The 26,230-nt window shown below is 43.1% G+C and overlaps 1 protein-coding gene and 1 long non-coding RNA gene across 2 annotated transcripts in view; one reads left to right on the plus strand and one right to left on the minus strand.

The window, feature by feature from the left end:
- The window catches only part of LOC122491890, a 195,324-nt gene extending 188,928 nt beyond the window's left edge, over nt 1–6,396 (minus strand). The window contains exon 1 of the long non-coding RNA XR_006299476.1: nt 1,435–6,396. This is a non-coding gene — a long non-coding RNA (uncharacterized LOC122491890). The remainder of the gene's footprint in view (nt 1–1,434) is intronic.
- A 1,085-nt stretch (nt 6,397–7,481) lies between these two features.
- The window catches only part of MAN2A1 (mannosidase alpha class 2A member 1), a 167,154-nt gene continuing 148,405 nt past the window's right edge, over nt 7,482–26,230 (plus strand). Inside the window, exon 1 of the mRNA XM_043595195.1 lies at nt 7,482–8,106. Coding sequence (XP_043451130.1) covers nt 7,972–8,106 — 135 coding nt within the window. The 5' untranslated portion in view covers nt 7,482–7,971. The remainder of the gene's footprint in view (nt 8,107–26,230) is intronic.

A 26,230-nucleotide genomic window follows, 5' to 3' on the forward strand; every position in this document is an offset into this window, starting at 1 on the left:
TTCATAAACACAGAAAAATCACTTCTTGTCCCCTGTCTGTAGAGTACCTGGCCACTGATGTAGAAAAATTTTCATTGTCTTTCATGATATTGCCCCAGGGGTAATACCTGGGGCAAGCTGGCAGGGGGTAGCATGCAGTTCTTACTTACTCTGGGGTAGTAAGAAATCTCTGATCCAGAGCACCTCATGTGCCCATTCAAGATAAAATACATAAAGATAACTATTAAAAACACATCACTAGACAATTCAGAGAAGGGAGAAGAACACAAATACTTCTAGACCATGAAATAAGTAGTTATAAACAAATACCTGGTAATGTATTTGAAGAGAGAGTGTTTGAGTTTTTTCTGTGTGGAATGAGTAGGAGTTTGCTGATGGACAAGGCAGCTGAAAGGCGTGCTAAACATAAAGAATTATACCAAGGATATGAGGTGCACCTTTGTTCAAGTTTTATAAAGTTGGACCTTTATTCAGGGTGCTTTATTTCCACATATCACAAAATTGTCATATTAATTTCATTATGATAAGATACTCTACTGCCATCTTCCAGAAGATAGTTCCAATAACTACACAAATTGACAATATCAGCAATATGTACAGCACCGATTAAAGGTGTCCTATGTATGGTCTATACAATTGTACATAGTGGCCCTGTGTCCTTGGCTCAACAGGGAGAAAGCAAGTTGTTCAGCATAACTTGGATGAAGATTGTGTGTGAAAGAGCGGGAAGAGACAAGGCTGGATAGAAAGGCAGGGGTCAGAACTGGAAGGAACTTAGGGTCCATACCAATGTGATTAGAATTAGATCTGAGAGTGCTGGGAAACTACTGATGGATTTTAGGCAAGAACATGTGATTGAAATTTTCACAAAGCTGGAGGATTGGGAAAGTGGTGACAATAGGACAAGATCAGACAGGAGATCCAGTAAGAGACCAGAAGATCACAGGAGCTCTATGATAGGAAGACAGGGAGGAGGCTGACTTCTTTGGTCTTAGAGGGAGGAGGGGAGGTCTTCTTCCTGCCATAGTGATTCTCTTTTTCAGAGCTTTTGGTTCCCATCACTATACCTTCTTTGCTACCTACCACCGTGCTCTTTCACTTTTCCTTTTCCTGTGTCTTTAATCTCTCTCTCCACTTGCTTCATCCCTGCAGGCTTCGGTTACCCCAATATGTCAAAGTCTTGCTTCTGCCCACCCTTGTTTTTCTACATGAGTACTTTCTGCTGCATTAGAGTGGCTTTATTCACTCTCCAGATCAGGAAAATCCTACGCTTCTAACCAACAAGCGGTTGAATACCCCCTATGCAGCGGTGTGGTAGCTGGTAGAACCACAAGGATAACTACTGAAGTTACGATGTTGGCTTGCCATGCTTCCAGAGATTCAACCATTAAGATGCTAACAGGCTCAACTGGATTTAGGTAATTTATTACTTACACAGCAAAAACAGTATCAGTGTGGTGTCACCTCCCCACATCTCTAGTCCCACAGGATGACAGTAAACTGGAGGGACCTGATGACAGAGAAGAGTTATGGGTTGATCTTCTCCTGAGAAGCCATCTAAACTATAGCCTGGCAGTTTCTAGACTTGCACAGAAGCTTGAACTTATATTTGAAAGTGGGTGGAGTAACATAGAAAGTCCTGTGCTCAACTGAAACTAGGGAGTTTGATGAGAAAAGGCTTTAGAGCAGTCTGCTTCTCCAAAGAAACTTATCTCCCCTTGGCCGTGGAGGAATTGCAGGGCATTCCACCAAGACTCTGATCAGACTTGGCTTATGTAAAGACATGGAAAGTCATGTGGCAACAGGGCTCTATACCACTGACTCCACCCCTGACCTTTCATGTATCCAAGTAAGAATAATTTTCAAGAGTCTGGGCCACCCATTAGATTACCTAATTAATTATAATGATTGATTGTAGAAATTTGGACCAAATATTTTCCATTCATCTTAGGCCAGAGCAGATCAGAGTGACCATGGCTATGACTCCTAGAAAGATGGTCAGTCTAACTTGAAAGATAAATTACAAAAAGGTTCCCCATCCACAGCCAAGCCAGTTAAGTACGTCTCAGGTGTTGTTGAGACTGAACTGAGAAAGCCACACTGCTTTCTAAGGCAGAAGATAGACTGTTTCACTTTCCTGATTCATTAATCTACGTGAAACAATAGGTGTTGGCATTTGAAAATATTCTCCCTTGACTGGCTAGCAGGAGGTTAGCATGGGGCAACATGATTTTTTATAATCACTTGGATTAGAGAGTTTAAAATGGTTTATGTTTGTCAGGCAAGTAGAGGTCTGATGAGTATAAGTACACTCACATGAGTATAAGTACACTAGTGGGGGCATAAACTGTATTAGGAATGTTAAATGTCCTTTATTACAATAAAGGTGAGTCAATTCTGTGTCCCTTATGGTGGGCAAACTCCTTGATTGGAGCTAAATAATTTCCTGCAAAGCAGGCTGCAATGCTTCTGAAGAGAACAATCTGGCTATGATAGCCAACCAGCCTAGCCCTTATGGGATGGACTGTTCCAGGTGAATTAGATTCTGCTAATATGTTTGTAGTGACTTCAGCAATGGCATTTTGCTGACATGGGGGTCAAGGTTTAATTCTCCAATGTTTGAAGGAAAAGCTGTTAAGTTTTTGTCAGTAGGGTCAGGAGGGAATGATAGATGCAGCAGTTAAATTCAGCTACTGCTGGTCTGGAAAAAACATACAAGAGAATTTTGTTTTTTTCCTTACATGATAGAGACCCCAAGGGACTGACAATAATACCAGCCTAGTGGGAATCTTAATGATGTCCAGAAAATTAATTTTGTTCTATCATCTCAGGTGGAGGTCATCCACCTGAAAGGTAACAGTCCTTAGTTTAAGATCTAAAAACTACAGATCTGAGTTTTAACATCTAAGAGACCAGGATTTAAGTTAAGGATGGATATTCAAGCTTACAAAGGAATTCTGAGAGGACAGTCCAGGTCAGGTGTCCTATAAGTGAGAGCCAAGAGAAGCTTAGTGATTCTTTCCCCAACCCCTGACTTCCCAGGGTTTAGGGTATTCTTTTCCTACCAGCTAGGCTGTTGATTTCCTTCCATAGCCACATGATTGGTATGACCAGTCTCTACAGCAATCACTTTATTCTTTTTCCCAATCCTCATCATTTCTAACCTATGCCATTTTCTTGGATTCATCTCATCTCTCAGTGGCTTTTTTTTTTTTTTTTTTGGTAGAGCTTGTACCATCCTAGAACTTGTCCCACCCTAAAAGTGTGGGACATGCCAGGACCACTTTAGAGTTGTCATCTCATGCTCATGATTAGTTTCTCCTGCCCTCTAATTCAAATATACCATACCAAGACATCTGAAATACCTGCTACTTCCAGTTCATCAGATCCAATTAGCATAATGTTGTCATTTTGAACAACCAAAATGAACCAGTGTGATGCTTTGTGGAATGTCAAGAGGATCAACATTTCTGTAGGCTGTATTAAGGAGAATTGATGTGCCCCCGAGGTAACCCTGTAAAGGCATTCCATTGGCCCTGTTAGGTAATCACCACCTGCTTCTGATGGTTTTTTTTTTTTATAAATAAGTATAGAAAAGATGGCATTAGCTATATCAATAGCTGTATACCAAGTACCAGGTGCTATGTTGATTTGTTCCAGTAAAAATACTGCATCTGGGACAAAAGCCACAATTGGAATTACCTCCTGATTAAGTTTATAGTAATCCACATTTTCCAAGATCCATATGACTTTTGCACTGGCTAAATAGGTGAGTTAAGTGGGAATGTGATAGGTATCACCACCATTGCTTCTTTCAAGTCTTTTCTCGTGGTATTGTTTCTGGTTTGCTATCTTGGAAGACAGTGAAATATCCAGGAGTTTCCCATATAGGTCTTCTTATCATAATGGCCCTCATCTCATGGGAAAAAAAGCCAATGGGCGGGGGGTATTGTCAGTTCTAGAACTGAAAAAATAACCACACAGTTGGTGTGTGGATCAAATGAATTAACAGGACCAACTGTGAGTAGGACATGAGCTAAGACTTCATTTAACTACTGACCAAGATAAACTCCAACTTTGGTTGAATCATAAAAGTGGTGTTTTTTATTCTTAGGGATTAGCATCAATTCAGATCCAGTGTCTAATAAACCTCAAAAGATTTGCATATTTCATTTTCTTCAATGTACTGTCACTCTAGTAAATGGCCACACAGCGCTTAAGGGAGCATTTACACTGTGTATTGTAGCAAAGGTGAAGGGTCCTTCCTGAAGGAGTCTCCTTCAGTCACGGGGTTTTTGAGTCTGTGAATTGGTTTAGGTGTGAAAACTGAGTGAGAAGCTGTGATTGTCCACTATACTAACTCAAGTTAGATTTTACCTACCTGACTTACAGCTTTTCCTATTATAAATATCAAGCAGTACTCTTATTTGGTTGCCTGTTTTGTTCCTAGGGCACCTCTGTGGGCCAAGGCAGTCTGAGTGCCTATACATACTTGTCGTTGCCCTTTAACACAAATGTAACCAAATTATATGTGATACCCAAGTGCCACTTGTCCTCTTGCTATTAGGTTCTGTCATCTCCACTGAAATCCAGATGCCCAAATCAATGGTACATCCTCTATAATCATACATGGCCTACAGAGGGGGACATCCATACAGATTTTCAAAGATTCATGTCTTCCTCTCACTAATTTATTTCTCATTTTTTCGGCTTAGGGAGTGTCTCTGGGCCTTTGATGGAACACAGTTGAAGACGGGTATGCAGATTGTATATGATAAGCATAACATTTCCCTAAACCATGGATTCCCTGTTCCACATGTCTGGGAAAGTTGGGCACCTCAACTTCAACAATTGTATGCCACCAATGAGTCCAAGTTTCAATCAACCAAACTGTTAGAACCACCTCTAGCTGCATAAGCTAAAACAAAAAATTAACATCCTAACAACGAATTTGGTTCAATATAGTGTTCTACTCCACCCTCCATGGTCTGATGCCGGTAGAAGCCACTCCCACACATGTTCAAGAGGTTTCTGCCTATGTATTAACATAGTAACCACATTGTAGTTACCTTGGTGTGAACATATCCCCCAAGAGCATGCAGAGTTAAGACTATAGTGGCATCAGAGGGTGATTGTGGTGGGTTTTGAGGAGAATATATATTCCCTTTCAAGCATCGTCCCCAGGTGAGGTTGTCACAAAGCTTTCAAGCAGAGGAAATCTACCTCCTCAGACACTGGAGAGCAGCCTACTTCCACTGGTAAGAAAGGCCCAGAGTGACTTAATGTTTCAAAATTGCCAGTTTCATCTGGGCCCAACCCATTCTCAGTTTTGAAGTCCTATTATTTAATAACTGATACCCTAACTTTTGCATGAGAAACTTGGCACATCTGTGAATTCAATGGAAGTTGTAATTCAGTAACCAGAAATTTTTAATTTTGTGTTTAATTTTCAGAAATATCATTTATCTGAAATTCTCTTAAGAGTTGTTATGGAAGCTCTCTGGTTTTCATGTCATAACTTTGATCTGTGCTTGTCGTTTCTCTTTGTAAGCATTCAAAGGAACTCAAAAGAATCCATATCACACCATAGTCCTTGTAGTCACCTTACAGCCATACCAGTCACCTTACAGCCACAGCTACTTGGGCCCCCAAGGCACATGGTTTAGTTGGTATTTCATCACAATCAGCCACAGGACATTGATTTATTGGGATGCCCCGGGTGCCATGAATCACTAGCGTCTTATTTCCCTTTGGCAGGGAGTTCAGCATCGAGCTCAAGCCAAAGACCCAATCAAACCAAATTCCGAACCTCATCTCTTGGGGTTACAGGTAAAGCTTAATAAAAAATAAAAAGCTTAAGCAAAAATATTATAAACTACAATAGATAATTAATGAGGGATTCACTAGGGGGAAGATAACCCCTAGAGGATATAGAAACAGCAGTTTTAAGGAGCAAATCTTATAATTAACCCCTGGGCTGGGACAGAGCTCCCCAAAGAGGAGCTCGCCAGCCCCTCACAGGGCTAAGATCCAGACTTTATTGGAGACGGCAGAGTCCTCAAACTCTGGCTCACTGAATGGCAGAGAAGTCACACCTACAGAACACTACCTTGTGGAACCTAATACAAATCTTGTCTCTACAGAGCCTGGAGAGTTATTCATGGGTAGTGGCTCACTTTAGGGCCTCCTCTACAGAACCACTAGAGTTAGGGATGATGGAGGAATTTTCTGATGGAAAAATCTCCAGTGCCAAGCTAGTGGAGCTTGGCACTGGAGAAAGCCAGGTATACTGCAAGCGCCTGCCTAACCCATGTACCAAAACCAAGAAGCAAAACCCTTTTCTTCCTGCGATGTCTCTTCAGCGCCCTCTACTGACAAAGCTTCAGCACCTGCTGGCAAAGAAAAACTTACTTAAAAGGGCCCAGATCCATTTTCACGGTGCAGTCAAAAAGGGTGGATTTGGGATTGAGCAGCAATTAAACACTAACCCCCACGACCATTACTTCTTAGGCTCCACTCATAGATTTTGTAGCCAGCTGTCGTTGGCAGTCTCCTTTCCTTCATGTTTCATCAGGAAGTCACCAAAAGCAACAGAGGAAAAGAGGAGCCTGAACTTAATGAGAAGCCCCTTTCTCCTCTATTTCTACAGCTCCTCACCAAGTTGCCGTCCCAGACACGCCAGGCCCGGTTCCTCAAGGACAGGAAACCTGGGCACCAAAAAGGAAATGAGGAGAAAGCTCACACTCTGTGGAACGTGGGCTGCTGGCGTCTGAAGGCCTCAGAGGGCCTCACCTCCACCCAGGCTGCCTGCCAGTTCACAAAAGCCGTCCGGGGTCTTCTCTCCGCCTGGGCTCAGGGAGGAGGGTGCGGGGCGGGCCCGTTGGGCGGCGCACTGTGATTGGGCACCTGAGGCCCCGCCCCATCCCGGCGCGTCGAGAATGGGCGGGGCCAGCCGCCTGCTCTGCTCCAGGGCTGCGGGCGCGTATTGACCCAGCAGCCGCCTCGCCGCGGCAGTTTCCTCCTGCTCGTGGCGGACGTTGTAGGAGCGCCGAGTGGCGCTGGAGAACCGGCGCTTCGTTTCGCAGCTGCCGCCGCCATCTCCGCATTTACTGGGCGGGAAGGAGGGAGGGGACTTGCGGCTGCAGCTGGAGCGGGCTTCTCTCCGGGGACGCTCCTCTTCTTGCTCTCCTTTTCCTCCTCCGCGCGCCGCCGCCGCCCGCCCCCTGCGCCCTCCCCGCGCAGCCCGGGTCCGGGAGGGGAGAGGAAGGGGCGCCGGGGGGCGGGAGAGGCCGGCTGGCGGACGCGCACTCGGAGGAAACTCCTGCCCGTTCCGTGCGTCCCCGCGCCCGGGGTGCACCCTGGCCCGGCCTCGGCGGCGGCGGTGGCGGCGGCAGCAGGAAGGCGCTCTGGCGGGGGCGGCGCCGCGGGGGCGGGTCTGGCCGTCCCGGCGCTAAGTTGTGGGGCCGGGCTCCTCCCGACCCGATTCTTTTACCCTGGGCTGCTCAGACGCAGCTCGGTGCTGTCTACCCCAGCTCCGCCAATCCCGCATCTCTTGGGTGAGGGGGACACGCCTGCCCTCGTCTAAAAAACTTTTCCTGCTGACTCGGTCGGGGCGGCGGTGGCAGGAAGTCCGGACAGCGACCTCTTCTCCTCCTGCCCTACGCGCCCTGCCGGGTGCCGGCGCCGAGCTCGAGATCAAGTTTGCGGGGGCCCCTTCCGGGCTGCAGGCGGGTCCCGCCTTAGGAGGGGACGCCCGACCCCAGGGAGGGCGGTGGGCCCGGGCGAAGGCCGAGGGCGCGTGGTGGCGCCGGAGACAAGGTGCGGAGTGCGGTCGGAATCCGCACCCACAGCCGAAAGCGCGGAGAGCAGGAGCCCGGGAGCAGAGAGCCTCCGGCGGCCGCTTGCAGGAGTCCACAGCCCTCCTCCTCCTTTGGTGAGGACAGTGTCCTAGCCCCGAGTGTATCGAGGAAAATGAAGTTAAGCCGGCAGTTTACCGTGTTCGGCAGCGCGATCTTCTGTGTGGTGATCTTCTCGCTCTACCTGATGCTGGACCGGGGTCACTTAGACTACCCCAAGAGCCCGCGCCGCGAGGGTTCTTTTCCTCAGGTAAGCACCGGCGTGGGGCTCCACGAGCGTAGGCGTGGGGGCCCGTGTTCCCCGCTGCTTCGCGACCTCTTCCTCCCGCCGAGGTTCCGCGCCGGGGCAGGGCGAGGCCGAACTGGAGGAGGCTCCGAGCCTCCTACAGCCTCGGCTCTGCAGCGTTCGGACGACGGTGCCGGCGACCCGTGAGCCTCCTCCTCGCGGGCGCGCCGAGTTAACAAAGTGCCGGGCGGCATGCGGTGGCGGGATCGCGCTCCAGGGTAGTGGCCATGTTCCCGCACTCGCATTCGGGCCTGTTGGGGTGGCCTGGGGCACCTGCCGGTTGGGGAACCGACGCAGCGCCCAATTACCGCTCTTGGGCAGCCCCTCGGCACACACAGGGTTAAGCTGCACAAACCCCCCCCCCCCCCCCCCCCCCCCCCCCCCCCCCGAGCGTCCCCAGTCGCCAAAATTGATCAGACAGACCCCATCTGGTCTGTTTTTTCACCCCACTGTCTCTCGAGAAATAAGCAAAAGTTTATTTCGTGTTGCAGACCTCTTAGATGTGAATCTGTAGGGTTGATTTTAGTGTCGTCATTCTTCAGCTATTACATAGGGTTTGTTTGGAGCAGACGTGGGAGCCCAGTAGGGAAGCGCGTGTTATACTCAAGCCGGAAGCTGTGGGGCGCTCAGTCCTGCGCCCAGTGGTCAAATTCTCCATCGAGTTGGGAAACCACCGGTCTTAAGTCTTTTATTTAAAGTTACTAAAAATAAGCAAACAGACAATCGGTTCTGTTTGTAAGGATACCGCGCCGCGTGTGCGATTTCAGTTTCAATTTCTTTGCCCCTGACCTGTGCAGTTAAGAAATTTTAGTAAAACTGGGTGTTGTGTATACTCTGTAATGAATGAACCTGAAGATCTCAAAGCCGTGACAAGCTGATCTAACTACTCGACCCAGGGATATTGAACAGGTTGACGAGGTTTTTTTGTTTTTTGTTTTTTGTTTTTCTTTTTTGACCATGTAAGTGTCAGAGAATATCCTTGCCATTTGTTCTTGTGTTATGCTAGGGCGAAAGGCTTGAATTTAATTAAAATTAAATTGTGAAAGTGAAAAAAGCCCTCTTTGTGGATGCTGTCATCCATACAGAGCCCTCAAAATGTTTTGCACGTGATAGGTATTAGAAATGCTGTTACAAACATGTTTCAAAAAATTTAAAAGCTTCTTCTTAGGTAGTAAGCACTGTGGAGCATCTTTCAATCTTCACTTCAGAGTCTGTCCAGTGCCTGTTCGTGAGACTGGATAAAAGTTATAAAAGGGGGTGGGGAGTTCACCCTGTAAAGCCATAGCAAAAGGAATTCTAAGCCTTGCTTAATATGTTGTATAATTTGGGGACTAAACTTGCTGTGATTTTTTTTTTCACCCCAGTAATCACATTTTCAGAATTTTCTCCATTACAGGAAAAATCATAAAAGCTGATATATTTTACTTAAGCTGTTATCTTGAATAATGTCCTTTGGCTTTGGCTTGATGATCACTTGGAAGTGATTTATGCAAACATCTGGGGCTGGGGTTTTCTGGCAACCTTGACATTTTACTGTTTCTAAAGAAGTGAGTGACTCATTCAGTTACTGGGAAATCTTCGGCAAAGTTAATTCCAATATTTTAATATCCAGCCTTAGTCCTCCTTAGGGGGCTGAAGTTCTGCATAGAGCAGAATGCATTTGATGGAAAGTGGCAGTGGTTGCTGGAAGAGAAGGCTCTTGTATGTATTCTGTTTTGTGTGCAAGGAAGAGGATTTGGAAGGTGGAGCTTTTTATACTTAAGGTTGCCGTTCTCAGATTTTCAGGACTGGATTTTCATTTCAGGAAGAAAGCACTTTTTACTGATTTGGTTTTGGAGAGCCACTGAATTCCCAAACAGGTGGACACGATAAACACTCTGTAAGTCCAACTCTTGTATGTCTGACATCAACCTCTGTGTCTTACAGGATAAACTCCATCCCCACCGCTAGTAGATGAGGAACCTGAGGCACAGAGAGATTAACTTGCCCAAAGTCACACAACTAAAAGCTGAGATTTGAACAGGTGGCCTGTGGAGTCTAGGCTCTCAGCCACTCAATAGTATACTATCTCATAGTAGTTCCTTGCCTAATGTTTAGGCCTCAGTCTCTCTGCAGAAAAGGTCTGATGTGGAAGATAGAGCATGTTGCTCTGTGGTTCCTTAGCTTATGACTTTTTTTTTTTTTAAAGGAACTTTCATTATGAAGCTCTAATGAATGTGCTCCTTTCTCTGAAACTTTAACGTTTGAGATTTATGTCTCTCCCAAAATGTCTCGTTGCTCACTTTGCAGCTAAATATTGTAATGAAAACCATTATGCAGCACAGCATATAGTCTTTTGAGTTGCTTTTTTATTTTTTTTTCATTACTGCTAACTCCCATGTAAACCTTAATTTGATGAGAACACCAGACATAACAAAAGGAGCTTGCAATATATTATGTATCTTTGGTGAATTTGAAGCAAGCTAGTCTGTCACTGTGCATCATTTTTGGTGTCTAGTAGAATGATTTATCTATAAAGGGATTGATTTCCACTGAATTTTAGTTTAGGATTTAGGATTTTAGTTTCTTTTAGTCAGTGTGGAACCTTTAGTAATGTATATGGTCTCTTTGTAAGCAAGATATGTTTTAAAGCCATCCTAAATTGAGAGCAGTCTATTTGCTGTTGTTCTGGCTTCATCCGTTTTCCTTCCTCCTACAACTCTGTGTTTTCTACTACTTGGCCAGACTCTGGGGCAGAAGTAGGCCCAACTCAGGGTACTTTCATTTGTCCCACCCTGGGGCAGATGCCTGCCTCTGACATAGTCTTTGGAAGGCTATCCCCTGTGCTCCTGGGAGGAATTCCTTTGAGGATTGGAGGCAACAGGTGGTCTTATCTGTGTTAGCTTCTCTGTATATTTCAGGGTTAATAAATCTCAGCTAGAAAAATTAATTAAACTTACACTTCAGTTGAGAGGCTGGCCAGGGCCTAATGCCCTGAAAGATGCTTTGAGGTATTGCAAGAATTCGAGCAGCTGGAAAAGAGAGACTTGGTTAAGGTCTTCCTGAAATTCTTCATCACTTCTTATAAGCAGATTTAACAAGTTGCTTACTGTCTACCTTGTATGCAATAGGATGTCTTATTAATGTCTTATGTTTGGATCTGGAGAATTAAATTAATAATTCAGCTTTTGTATGACACATGATTTATCTTTAAATAACTAGTGTAGACTGTGACCATAGGTATTAATATTAACTCTTGGGAATCTCTTCGGAGATTGGGACTCTGATAGAAAATGTGAGAGTGAAGGTCAGACTTTATCTTTGCCCAAATAACAGTTATCAAGGAAGAAAGTGAGAATGTCTTTAAGATACTTGATTAAAAGACTTGGGAATGTGGAGGCTTTTATACCTTTGGATTTTTAACTCCTATTGTGAATAAACCCGTATAAAAATATGCTTAAATGCTCTACATCTCTAGTACCTTTTAAAGAGCCCAACATAGCTGATATTTAATAAAAGCTGCCTTTAATCTTCCAGTTATGTTTCTTGCTTTTAGAAATCTGCAAATCTTAAGAATGCTATGTAGAAAAATAGGGTGTGCCTTGCTTCTCCGTACTCTAGTGCAGAGAACCTCTCTCTAGGTTATAGCATTTGTTGCTAGGGCTTGTGCACTTGTGTATAAGGGATTTTGTTTCATTTAGGGGGCTGTAATCTTTGAGATCTGTGACTTTGGGGACGTGATGGAACTTTGACATTGGTGGCAAAAGGGCATTGAAGAGGAATGCACGAACAGGAAAGCCCCTGGAGAGGCTGGTCTCCACCACCCCCTCTTAAGGTCAGCAGTTCTGCAGAACTCCTGCCCACCAGGTCTCACTAAGACCCAAGCTCACTTCCTGTACACCACCTGGGGCAAGAGTGCATCTGGTCTGAAGACTTAAGTCTATTATTTTTTTAATTGAATTGAATTTGTTGTTTCCAGATCAGCACTGCTCTCAGTGCCTAAACAAATACTTTTGTTTGGGAGATGTTGTAATCCTATTTATCAGAAAGGCATCTTCTCTGTGACTCATTAATTAGCTTTATGGCGTATCTGGGCTGAGGGCAAATTAACTGAAATTACCACTTTGTTGTTTTTACTTTGAGTCAGGTTTTTTTTTTTTTGTTTGTTTGTTTGTTTTTTTTTTTGTGATAGATGTTAAAACTTTGGTCTTTTTTAACAGGCTGGAATAAGTGTTGAGGTTTTTCCTGGAATTAGTAGTTCAGTAGCAGCCGTTTATCCCTTGCTTTATTCTTTGATCCCAGTGGTCCTAGTTTTCCCTTGTTGTTCCCTTGCTTCCAGAGAGACCTTTAGAAAGTGGGAGGATATTCAAAAGCATGGGATATGACCTCTGGATGCTGGATTGGAAGGGCCTTACTCGTGCTTTTGACCCGTTGTGTCTTGGTGGTCGAGTTCCAGGTAGCATCAGCTTTTACAGTGCAAGTAGAGCTAAAGAGAGGAGGAAGAACTCCCAAAGAGTGGGTTTTGCTTCTTTTTATAGTTGTGATTATTAGGTTGATCAGGAATGCAGATAGACTATTTTGGCTAAAGTGGGTTTCTGTTTCGGGTATAAATTTCAAGCCAGGCTGCTAATTTTAAGGTTGAAACCATGTTTAGGTTCAAACAAATTTGAGGGGTGATTATACTGGTGACCTAGGGCTTGAGTATTGGTATATTTGTCTCGTGATGGGTAATAAATAATCTGATTTGAATGAAATGAGTCTCTCAAGGGTACAACATAACTTTTGTGAAATAGTGTATTTAATGTCATGTTATTTGTACTGTTAGGCAGACAAGCACATAGTTGGTATCCAGTAAATATTTTATGTTGTGTTTGTAAGTCTAACATACTGTTTTCTAAATAAAAGGTCACCTTTGAAGTACTTCAGCTGAAAACTCCCATGCCTTTTCTATTCTGTGCATTGTAGGATGCTTTGCAGCATCCCTGGCATCCATCCAGTAGAAACCAGAAACACCTTTCTTCTTGCCCCAGTTGTAGCCACCAAAAATGTCTACAGACACTGCTAAATCTCCTCTGGGGGAAGAAATCAACCCTGTTGAAAATCACTTGGCCAAAGGCCTGTTCTTTATACCCTTTGCACTTTGTTAGCATTTTGCTTTTTAGGAAGGAAAGATCAGAAGACTTAGCTCTAATTCTCAAAAGGAGAAGTAGCGTTTTTTTTAATATGAAATGAATCCTTTCTCTGGATGCCGAAAATTCACTTACATTTTTAGGATTCTAAATTGCAGTATGTTACTGAAAACACAAGCGTAGATATTATGTTCACATGCAAGTTAAAGAAAAAGTGGAAGATTATTGTAATGAAACTTCCTTTTTTTTAATTGAATAGACTTGTGCTGAGAAAAATGTTATGGCAGGTGATAGTAAATAAATCATCTTTTACTTTCTGTAGGTTGAATTAGAGGTTAAAAGTAGTCTAGGCATATTCCCCTTGTCTTTTTGCCTAGGAAGGTAAGATACATTGATTAGTAACAAGGTAGTATAAAAATCATACTCAAACATAATTTGAGGTGTGTGAAGTTTTCTCAAGCAAGCTATTTACTTTCTAAAGTGCATTTGTTTTATTTATGTTAATTTTGATGATTCTAGTTACTGCATTTGCTATTTCTTCTGGAAGAAAACCAGGAAGTGGATAGAGACTTCCCTCTTGTTCATTTCATTTTGTTTTAAGTAGGTTTCTTTTAAAGGAAGGACGATGGAAGTGGGGTAGGGAAATAATGAAGTTCTTGCCAGTTATTCCTTTCCTTTTGTGCCCCCAGATGTCTGGTCTTGAATTCAGTCTAAGTCAGCTAACTGTGGCCAAATCTGACCCACCACCTGTTTTTTGTAGGGCCATAAGCTAAAAATGGTTCTTATGTTTTCAAGTGGTTAAATATTTCGTGACATAGCCACACTCGTTTTGCTACAAATCATCTCTGGCTGCTTCTGTACTACAGAGCTGAGTAGTTGCCACAGTAACTCTCTGGCCCAAAAAGCCTAAAATATTTCTTCTCTGGCCCCTTACTGAAGAAGTTTGCCAACCCCAGGTGTAACCTGTGTTTTTCTATTATTAACGTTAGAGGCAAATAGTATGGTTAGATCTGTTGAAGCAGAGGTGTATGTTGAAAATAAAATTCTTGTTCTTGTCACCTGGTTATTAGATAAACTTAGTGAAACTTAGTTTGTGTTTTCAGAGTGTGGTTTAAAACTGGTGTTATATACATGTTTCACGGATTTCCAAGTATCCTTGGGGAACTTCTGTGCTGGAGCATGGACATGCTTGACATGTTTAATTTGTTTCCCTTCTATCACTTGCAGATTTCTCACTACAGGACTGCTCTGGGATGGAGGGTTCTGGGGCATGAACTGCAAAATTGATCCATAGTCTCCGGATCGAAAACCATGACTTTATTGTATTTTAGATGTGCTATAATTCACAGATAGGCTGAATTCTGAGCCTAATCAGACTGCTTGGGTTAGTTAGTATTGTGGAGGGAGAGCATAGGTCCGGGCATCTTCTTCATAAACTGTAGATCTAGGATGGAACTTGGCAGACCTCTCTGAGACCCTGAAGGCTACTCACCTCGGAGGCAGAGAACTACCAGCATGTCTGCACGGGCACCGGACTGCTGCTTTTCCAAGAGTAATTAATTCCTGCTAATTTTGATCCTTCTTCATGCTTCTTGAAGGTTATGTGTGACTTTCTTCATTCCTTTTGGCACAGGCCACCATCCCATTTGTGTCCTCAGAGATTGAACTGTCATCGTTAAATTGCAGTACACTTAGTCTGAACAAAATGAGTGTAATGAACCTAACTGGTGTTGCAATTTTTAAGTATTTTCCCCCCTATTTTTAAATGAATGCATTTGTGCATTGTTCACATGCATCTGGATTTCTCACTGGCTTCCTTTGCAGGCAGTCGGTCACCTTTGGGAGTCAAGAGAAATGAAATTCCTTTTCCAAAGGCAGAGCGGGCCTCAGATGTGACCTTTTCCCACCAGTCAGCCTCCTTGTCCTGAATGAGTAGTCTCGAGAGCAGGGAAATTTGCCAGTGATTGATTGATTGATTGATTGATTGATTTTTCTTTGTAAACACATGTTTTTTTCTAGGACGGATGGTGTTTTGTGATGGGAAGCATTCCTCCTCATTCAGGGCAAGGCTGTACTTTGGGGCTGAAGATAGACTTTGTAGCAATTTGCCCCTGCTCCTTCATACCACAAGTATGGAAGAAAGTGGGACTTGTGGGTCCTGGCCTTTGTGGTAACATTTTTACCTGTGGAACATTAGCAGATAGAAGCCAGAGAATATGACTTACTCTCACATTTATTTTCTCCATAAAAAAGTCCTGGATCTGCATTTTGAGAGTCTATGGAGATAGTCGTTCTTTTAATAGTCACGAGCACCCCTAGAAAAGTCATAATAGGAAGTCAGGCATAGAATTTTAGAGTAGGGAGGATCCTTCCAGATCAGGTAGTTTAGTCTTTGATTTTTCAGAATAGAACACTGAGACACATAAAGTTAACTTCATCAGTTTGCCCTGGGTCCTGTAACCAGTCATAGCATAGCTGGAATATGCATCCTGGCCTATAATTCAGTGCTTGTTGTTGTACTTTACTCAGCATATATTTGAGAATTACCTTAGAGGTTACTAGATAATGTTACTTGCTTTGCGAGAGCATTTTAGTTATTTGAAGCAACGCAACTGCCGTTTGTGAAACAATTAGAGACAGCTGAATGCTACTTATTCATCACAAGAGTTAATTTTTAAAAGTTAGAACCGTGCCTGGCACATAGTAAATATTCAGTAAATGCTAGTTATTACCAATGAACACAGATTTATGGAGTACCTATCATGTACCAGGCACTGTGCAGGGGTTCTTGGGACACAGGACCTAAGAATACAATAAGAGTCCATGATCTTAATTCTTATTCTTGGTTTAAGGGCAGAGGCTTTAAAGGGAATTCAGCACTTAAGCCAGGTAACAACAGCCTGGCTCAAGTTGACCAAAGGACCTGGGACAAAAGACAGGCTTTTCTGACTGGGTAGGACTCTGAAGAGAAAAAGAACATTCCTAGTGTGGAGTACAGAGCTTCTGAAGGCTTGTGGTAATGAAAGAGCCTCGCACCATGAGAAGAGGTGAGGAGATTGGTTTGATTTAGGATCTTTGTTGCTTGTAAAGAGTAACTGGGAAAACATGATAGGTAGCATGGTATCAGATTGTGAATTGCCCTGAGAGCCAGCCTGGGAAGTTACATGACTCAAATGGTAGTGAACCATTGAAAGTTACGGAGTATGTCAGGAAAAGCCATGTTGGAGAATTAATTTCATAGAAAATTTTAGACCTGGAAGGGAGCTAAGAGTTTTCAATCTAGATTATTCTGGTAGCAGTGTGTAGGAAGACTCAGAAGCAGGAAGGCAGCTGAGAATCTGTTTGAGGTAATACAGACATAAGGCACTAAATCCCTATATGTACCAGTATTGAAATGGCTAGAATCAAGAGGAAAACGTGTGCAGACATTTTGTAAAAAGAAGCCTCAGGGCTTTCTAACAGATTTTTATCAAGGGTAACGATGGGTGTGGCTTGAGTGAAAAATTTTCCCACTTCTTTCCTTTAGGGCGTTTGGAGAATTAGCTAAAACTGTTTGCAGAAAGGGATAGTTTGGAAGATAACCCAGTTTGGGAAACCAACCTCAGGTTCATGTATGATGAGGTGGATGTTAGTGGAGTAGCCACGGGGGCTGGGGTGCCCAAGTGAGAGATGAGGGAAGGGCGATGCTGATCTGGTAGTCATCAGCAAAGTCGGAGTGGATGAGCTCACTCTGGACTGTGCTTTGTGAGAAGAGCAGACAGCCAAGGAACATTTCTTATAGCCAAAGCTATGCTTCTCATATTGAGATTATTGTGTGTAGCAGATGCTAATATAATGAAGCAGCTTGTATTCAAATTGTCAGAAACCAGCTCATTGATCAGCATACCTAAGAAAAGATAAGACTGTCCTAAGGAAGGATTTCAAAGGAGCATTTCAATAGGAAACTAAAAAAGACCCTTCTCATTTTGGGCCCAAATTATGGAGCTAAAGGATTTTTTTTTTCTAGGTTATAAGAACAGAAAATAGGTAATTCTCTCTCTCTCTGTCTCTTTCTTTCTGTGTGTGTGTGTGTGTGTGTGAGAGAGAGAGAGAGAGAGAGAGAGGAGAGAGGGAGAGATGGGTTTATTAAAGATCAAAAAACAACACTTAAAATAGGGACTTCATAGCTTACGGTTGTTTTTAAGGTCAGACAGATTTCTGAGTACCCCCATACTGCCTCTTGTTGATAGTAAAGAAGAGCCCTTCCTTTTTGATGAGTGGCTGACCACACCCTCCCCCCAGACTGAAGAAATTATAACTGTCTTTGACTCAAGGCCAACTTTTGAAAATTTGTAGGGTCCAGTGACAACACTTGAGATACAAGGTATTTCTTAGAACTTTCAGGGAGAAGATCTAACCAATGATTGTTTATAAGAAAGAAAAAAAGATTTGAGAAGAACCCAAGGAATTTGTATCCTTAATTCATCTTTATAGCTGACTGTGTGGTACTTAGAAATTTGTTTTCATTACATTTTTATATATCATACTGTCCTTACTATTGTGTTTGTTCCTTCTGTGGTATTTACCACGCCCCACCTTACCCTTACAGATCGATTGGTTCAGATGGACTTTTACAAAGTCTGTAGGAAAGGATTTGAAAAGCTTTAGAATCTTTGCTGCTTGTACAGAAGAGTTAGGAAATTCACAATTTATGATAATTCAGATGGGACTTGGCTAAATACTTACCTTTCTCTGGTCAGTAAGGAATAAAATGGGCTTATTCAGTAGATGATTAGTATAAATAAGATTGGAGCCAGGCTGATTATCTACTTAAAACAAGTCTTCAGAGACCCCCAATACTATTTCTGTACGAAAAACCATCTTAGTCATGTCAGTCGCATTTATTTTAATAGGCTAACACTGTTTAAGTTGATTTGTATTTTCCACTACAATTCTTCTCTTTTTACATTGAAATTATGTTTCTGAAAATTACTTGGGTAAACATGTCTACGGAACTTTTATCATCAGATCCTAGCATACAACATATGCCATTCATCCATGCACAATGAGTTTAGGTAGTATGTAAATAGTACATAATGACAACCCTTGTGCATAAAGACAGGCCTATCTCCAAAAATATAAGACAGAGTAGCAATATCGACCAGCAGTCATTGACCAGGTGATATATGACAGCATGACCCTGGTTCCTTGGGATTTGTTGCTGTCTGAAAGTATATCCCGTGAACTTTCATTCATGTTCTTGGGTGGGATACACTGTTGACATTATCTCAGAGTGCTATGTATAAGAACAGAAATACATTAAAAATATGTTGTAGAAATAAAACCAGTGTGCTTTTCAAAAAGATATTTTGCAAAAAAATGTAAAGAAAGGTAATGTTCCACAGAACAGTTTGGGAAATAATAAATTAAAGGAAGTATTCTATTCGTCAACACCTAATTTGCTTAGCACCACTTTATTTCCAGTCATTAAATGTATCTGAAAGTTATAAAACTGCATTGCATGAAAATATTTTACAGTGTAAACACATTGTGCTACTTACAAGCCCTTGTTCTAATCATCATATTGAAGAAGATACCCATTTTGCAGAATCTCGCTTTATATAATAGCTTCATGTCTAAAATGTTGTCTTAACAGGAGGTGGTTTCTTTGCAGCTGCATTGGGGTGGTGTGGATGGGGGCCATATAGTTCTAATCTCAATATACATCTGGAAACTCATGGAGGGGGGAGGGATGGGACTGTGTCCTGGAGCCTGGAGAAAGCGCCAGCAACTGGAGTCCTGATCCCATTTTTGGAGGTGGCAAAAGGATGGGTGTTCACAGAGGATGGGGGGGTTCACAAAGAGTGGGAAAAACCGGTGTGGCCTGTTGTTAATTCTAGGTCTGGACTGGAAGGCACAGTGATTCCAGCAGCTGCAGAGTCCCAGGGGTACCCTCCTGGGGCAAAGCATGGTGAGCTTGAAGTCCCAGCTCTTCCTTTTACAGTCACCTGCACGCTTGTCTACCTGCATCTGAGTAGTCTCTATTAACGTCATACCCAGGCACGCATGAGATTTGTGAATAATGATTTGCCAAGGCAAAACCCGATGCTCCTGTGTTTTGGCAAGGTTTTATGTAATTAAGTGTTCTTTGTGCTCACCTGGTGAGTGCATTTATTTCTTTGAGTGGACGAGTGGAAACACAAAGACCATAATACCTTGGAAGAGATTCAGGCATGATAAGCTTCAGGTCTGGAAAACACCATTAAAAGGTCATTTGTCACTGTGGTTTGTGGCTTGTAACAACTTGGTAGAGTTACATGTACAAATACGGTCCCTGCCTCAGTTCACGCCTTTTTGGGCCTCAGTACTATATATCTTAAGATGGGGAGTGGTCACTTGAGGGGTTTCTTGTCATTTTATGAAACCCAGATGCCCTCCTGTTAAGTGCCTGAGATCTGACTAAATATAAATAGCAGGGTTTTCTGTGTAGCTGAATGGTGGCTGACTGACCTGGAACTACTGCGGTGACAGTGACACCCTGCTGCAAATACAGACTCTCTTTTACCAAATCTCTGTTTTTATATTTAGTTTTAATACAGCGGCTCTTAACTGGGGATGTGTGAGAATTGCCTGGTGAGCCTTCTACAATTATTAAAGGCAGATCTGTGCTCTCTGTCTAGGTAATCCCCATTCTTATCCATTGCTTTAAATTCATATTCACACTGACCACTCAGGTTTGTGTATTTTCCTGACTTTCAGACTTTGTTGTCACCCTCATACCACCACTATTCGAATACCACATTAGACACCATTAGACCACTTTGTAATGGTTCCAGAAGAGAACCTTTGCCCCCCCCCACCCCCCCATTCCTCCCCCAGGACTCACTCCTTACTTCCCTAAAATGCCATCCGTTATTTTCCCAGTTGCCTCAGCAAAAGAAACAAACAAAAAACCCCCCAAAAGGCTATGTTTCTTCTTTTCCTGTCACTCCCTTCCCTAACTTCCTCTGTGTTGTCAAATCCTTCCCCTTTCCTCTGCCTCCCCTGCCTTGGTCCAAGCCACCTTGGTGTTTGGTGTTATCCCGATTGCCCCTCCACAGCTCCAGAATAGCTTTAAAAACACTTTTTCTTCATTGATCCTACAACTGTCTAAGATGAAGATGTTGATGTTTCTTTCCTGGAAAAGTATTTTTAACTATAAAGTCTTTTCCTACATCTTTTGTTCAAATGGTCTTGTGAGACCAAAAGGAGCCCCTCGGAAAGAGGTTGTGCAGTCACATGGTGTCACCTTTCATTCCTCCATTGCATGGGCTCTGGGTTGCTGGGGCTCACAGCGCTCCAACTCTTCTGATGGGGATTTGGATGGACTTCCTCTAGTAGGGACTGCAAGTGGGAGGACACTTTCTAAGCTTTATATAGGGTCAGCTCTTTACCAGGTGTATTTGTTTCCTATAATTTCTGTAACAAACTTAGTGGCTTAAAACAAGAAAAATGTATTACCTTCCAGTTCTGGAGATCAGAAGTTTGAAATGGCTCTTAGTGGACTAAAATCAAGATGTTGAGAGGGCTGCGTCTCTTCTTTGGGCTTTAGGGGAGAATCCATTGCCACATCTTTTCCAGCTTCTAGAGGCTGTCTGCATTTCTTGGCTCAGGGCGCCCTTCCAGTATGGCATCACTCTGACCTCCTCTTCCATCTTTAGATCTCCTTTGACTCTGCCTCCCACCTCCTTTTTTCCCTTTGTAAGGACCCCTGTGATTACATTGGGCCTATCCAAATATTCTGGGACAGTTTTCCCCATCTCAGAATCCTTAAGTTACTCAAATCAGCAGAGTCTTTTGCCATGTAAAGTAACAGATTCACAGGTTTCAGGGATTAGAACATGGACATCATTGGGGTGGCCATTATTCTGCCTACCACACCAAGCATCATTTAAGCTGATTTGTACATTCTAATTTAGCACTCATAACCACCCTATGGGTGATGTATTATCTCCATTTTACAGATGAGGAAACTGAGGCACAGAAAAGTTATGTAACTTGCCCAAGGTTACCCTGGGGTAGTGGAGCCAGAGTTTAAATTTGACTGGGCTTTATATTTTGTTTTATTTTATTTTCCAGCTTTATTGAGATATAGTTGATGTATAACATTGTATAAGTTTAAGGTGTACAATATGTTGATTTGATGCACTTACATGGATATTATAAAATGGATATTACCATAGTGTTAACTAACACCTCCATCATGTCATATAAATACTATTTATTTCTTAAGATGAGAACATTTAAGATTTATTCTCTTAGCAACTTTATGTAATACAGTATTAACTATAATCATGCTATATATTACAGTCTCAGAACTTATGATTAGAAGTTTTTTTGCTTAGTTTTGTTGTTTTTGTTTTTTATAAGTAGAAGTTGATACCCTTTGATCAACATCTCTCCATTCTGCCTCCCAACCTCTACCATTCTAGTATTTTTTTGAGTTCACCTTTTTTAGATTCCCCATGCAAGTGCTATCATATAGTATGTGACTTTTTCTGTCTGACTTATTTCACTTAGCATTTCCTCAAGATCCATCTATGTTGTCACAAATGGAAGGTTTCCTTTTTCTGTCGCTATTTGAATAAGATTCCACTGTGCGTGTGCATCTTTGTATGGGGATATATCCATATGTAGATAGATGGACAGCATATGCTCACGTCTTGTTTTTTTGTTTGTTTTTTTTTAATCTATCCAGCCACTCTTTGTCTTTTGAATGAAGAATTCAGTCCATTTACTTTTTTTTTTTTAATTTTTTTGATGTTTATTCATTTTGAAGGAGAGAGAGACAGTGTGTGAGTTGGGAAGGGGCAGAGAGAGAGAGAGAGGCACAGAATCTGAAGCAGGCTCCAGGCTCTGAGCTGTCAGCACAGAGCCCGATGCGGGGCTAGAACTCACAAACCATGAGATCATGACCTGAGCCGAAGTCGGACGCTCAACCGACTGAGCCACCCAGGCGCCCCTCTGTTTAGTTTTAAAGTAATTATTGATAGTAAGAACTTATACCATTTTATTAATTGTTGTCTGGCTGTTTCATAGTTTCCACGTGTTTTCTTCCTCTTGCTGCCTTCCTTTGTGACTTGGTGATTTTCCATAGTGGTAGGCTTTGATTCTCTTCTCTTTATCATGTGTGAATCTGCTGTAGATTTTGCTTTGTAGTTACTATGATCCTTACATAGAACATTTTATAAATAGAATAGTCCATTTTACTATAACAACTTCGATTGCATACAGAAACTTTACCCCTTTACTCTTTTTCCCTCCTTTCCTTTTTGATGTCACGACTTCCCTTTTTCTATTGTGTATCCATTAACAGATTATTGTTGCTATAGTTATTTTAGTACTGTTGTCCTTTAACATTTTTACAAGAATTAAATAACACTTTACCATATTAAAATATTACTTTGAATTTGACTATATACTTAACCTTTACCAGTGGTTTTTATATTTTCATAGGTTTTCATGTTACTAATTAGTGTGTTTTAGCTTGAAGAACTATTTTCTGCATTTCTTGTAAGGCGGGTGTTGTGTGATGAATTCCCTTCGCTTTTGTTTGTGTGGGGAAGTCTATCCCTCCTTCACTTCTGAAGGACAACTTTGTCAGGTAGTGTATCCTTGGTTGGCATTTCTTTTCTTTCAGCACTTTGAATATATCATCCCACTCTTTCCTGCCCTGTAAAGTCTTGGAGAGGATCTCTTTAAGTTGATTTGGTGTGGTGACCTCTTAGCTCCATGAATTTGGATATCCAAATCTCTTCAAATTGGAGAAGTTCTCAGCCATTATTTCTTTCTTCCTTTCTTCCTTTCTTCCTTTCTTTTTTTTTTTTTAATGTTTATTTTTGAGAGAGAGAGAGAGACAGTGCGAGCAGGGGAGGGGCAGAGAGAGAGGGAGACACAGAATCCGAAGCAGGCCATTGGCCTGCTGTCAGCACAGAGCCTGATGGGGGGCTTGAACTCATGAACTGCAAGATCCTGACCTGAGATGAAATCGAGGGCTTCAACTGAATGAGCCACCCAACACCCCAGCTGTTATTTCTTTAAGTAAGCTTTCTGAACCCTTCTTTTCTTCCTCTTCTTGAATTGTAATAATGTGCAGATTGGTTCTTTTGCTGTTACCTCACAGATGATGTATGCTTTCTTCACTCGTTTCGTTTCCTTTTTCTTTTTTCTTCTCTGGATAATTTCAATTGTTCTGTCTTGGAGCTCGCTTATTCTTTCTTCTGCTTGGTCAAGTCTTATGTTAAAGGTCTTTGTTGACTTCAGTCATTGTTTTCTTAAGCTCCCGAATTTGTTTGGTTTTTATTTATGTTTTCCATCTCTTTGTTGAACTTCTCATTTTGTTCTTATATTGTGTGCCCGGTATTGTTAAATTGTTTATCTGTGTTCTCTTGTAACTCTGAGCATCTTTAGAACATTATTTTGAATTATTTGCTGGGCAATTTCTATATTTCCATTTTGGGGGGGACCAGTTACTGGAGGTTTACTGTATTCCTTTAGTAGAGTCATGTTTTCCAGATCCTCTGTGATCTCTATAACCTTGTATGGAAATTTATGTCTTTGAAGAAATCTCCACCTCCAGATTTTATGGACTGGCTTTGGTAAGGGAAGTCTTTCACTCGCAGGGGAGAGGGGAAGCAGGAACATGCTAGTGATCCCAGCATGTGACCCCAGGTCTGCCACCTGTGACGCAAGTTCTAGCGGTGCAGGGGCATGTGGCGGCATCGGTTTTGAGGGTGGCATGATGTCTCTTTGGCTCAGGTTGCTGGGGTCCACAGCATTGACAGCTGCGTGGTCCTTGGCAAATGCTGCAGGGTGTCTGCAGTGGCCGTGAGGGCTGTTTGAGTCCTCACTGGCACCTCCAGGCCCAGTGGGTAGGGGCCAGGGCAGACAAGAGTGGTGTCCTAAGCTGGTGGTGCCCTCAGCTGCAGAGGCCTGTGTGGTGGAGGGCTGGTTGCAGACATACATGTAGTGGTAGGAGCCAAGGCAGGCAGCAAGGGCTGGGGCCAACCGTGGAGGCACTGGTAGTTGCAGGGGCCCTGGATGTTGATGTGCCATGAGCCACGACGGCTCAGTCTCATCACGGACACACAGCAGTGGAGGCTGGTGATGGGGGTCAGGTTGAGGACATGCAGTTGCACAGCTGGAGTGTTTGGCGCCAGGTGAGTGTGGCGGTGCAGGCTAGTGACCGAAGACAGGGCCTCCTCCATGCCCGTAAGCAGCCGTGGAGGCCCTGGCTATAGGCTTGCTCTCCTGTGGCTGCAGAGTCTCTTCCTGAGCGTGTGCAGGCAGTGGAGGTTGGAGACAAGCATCAGGTTGGCGGCATGCAAGTGCATAGCTGGCGGGGCTAGCTCCATGGCAGTGGGGGTCGGCCGCGGGGGTCTGGGCCGGAGTCTTGCACTTGAGCAGCCGCAGAGGCCTGGGCTGGCTGCTGGTGTGGTTCCTAAGTTCCAGAGAGGCTGAGTGGGGAGAGAGTAGGAGGGACACAGGTGGCTGGCATCAGTTAATGCCAATACATGTGAGGTGAAAGTTGGTGAAATCTGCAGAGGTTCCATGGCAGATGTGCTGGCCACTGGTTCCTTCTTCAATGGTGAAAGCTGCTGGGTTTGTCTGTAGAGCAGGTCACTGTGAACCATTCTTATTCATGCTGTGTGGCCGCTCTTGGTAGCTAGCCCCTGCTTTTTTTTTTTTTTTTTTCCTTGTTCCTAGATATCTCTGTATATCTCTTGGTGTGGTACTCCCAATGACTGGGAAACCTGGTTTTACCCTGCTCTTCTTTCCTATCAAGGGGAACTGTTTCTAACTGGGGAGTTTCCTTGTGGCCCTGAGCAGTGCCGGCCTGGGGGATGGGATGATGCGCACAAAATGAAGCCATCTTCCTTCTTTTACTGTGTGGTTATTCTCAGGTGTTCTGTTCCACTGTGCTGTGAGGAGACTCCAAGGCTGTCCCATAGCTGTTTTTGTTCACAGATAGCTGTTTCATTGTTGATCTTTGTGGGAGGATGGAGGCTGGGTCTCCTGTGCTGCTGTTTTGATGATAATACTCTTGGCTTTAGAGTCTTGTTTTTTTTTTTTTTCTTTTAAGGTTATTTATTTATTTTTGAGAGAGAGAGCGAGAGAGCAAGCGAACAAGCAGGGGAGGGACAGAGAGAAAGGGGTGGGGGGGGAGAGAGAGAGAGGGAGAGAATCCCATGCAGGTTCTGCACTGTCAGCTCAGAGCCCGATGCAGGGCTCAAACTCACTAGCCTTGAGATCATGACCTGAGCTAAAATCAAAGAGTCTGACACTTAACCGACTGAGCCACCCAGGTGCCCCTAGAGTCTGTTCTTAATCACAGTTGTACCCTGGAAGGTTGTACAAAGCCAAACTTTTATTGTAGCAGCAACAGAAGTAATGTCTTCTTGAGTGCCTGCTTCTTCGCAGGCCCTGTGCTAAGTTCTTTTGTAACCATTCCAAGCAGTAGGTATTAGCACTTTTTTTTTCCCCAAAAGGAAACTGAGGCCCAGAAAAATTAAGTTATTTTCTGAAGGTCACAGTGCTAGTGTACCAAAGCTGTTGTTGGACCCACATCATCTGACCCAGTGCCCATGTGCTTAACCATTCACCTAAACTGCCTTTATTAGCTAAAAGGAGTCATTAAAAATAAAGGTAATCATTATTTGCAGTTACTTAAAAATAAAAATGTGGTGAAGTATAATATCCTAGAGCATGAGATGGAAGAATCTGGTACAAGGATAATTAGAAGAATTAATACCCAGTTAAGCAGATTATCAAAAGATGCATGTTTACAAATTTATGTTACCCTCTAGTTTAGGGGTGATTTGGCAAGTGGATTATTTTTGGCTTGTTTATCTTAGATATTGCACTGACATGTGTGAAGTCAGAGCCCCCAACCTGGCTGATCACCGGAATCACCTGTGGAACATAAACACTGCAGTTTCTGAGACTCTTCCCAAGATTCCAGG

The sequence above is a fragment of the Prionailurus bengalensis genome, chromosome A1 (assembly GCF_016509475.1).
Source record: "Prionailurus bengalensis isolate Pbe53 chromosome A1, Fcat_Pben_1.1_paternal_pri, whole genome shotgun sequence".
NCBI lineage: Eukaryota > Metazoa > Chordata > Mammalia > Carnivora > Felidae > Prionailurus > Prionailurus bengalensis.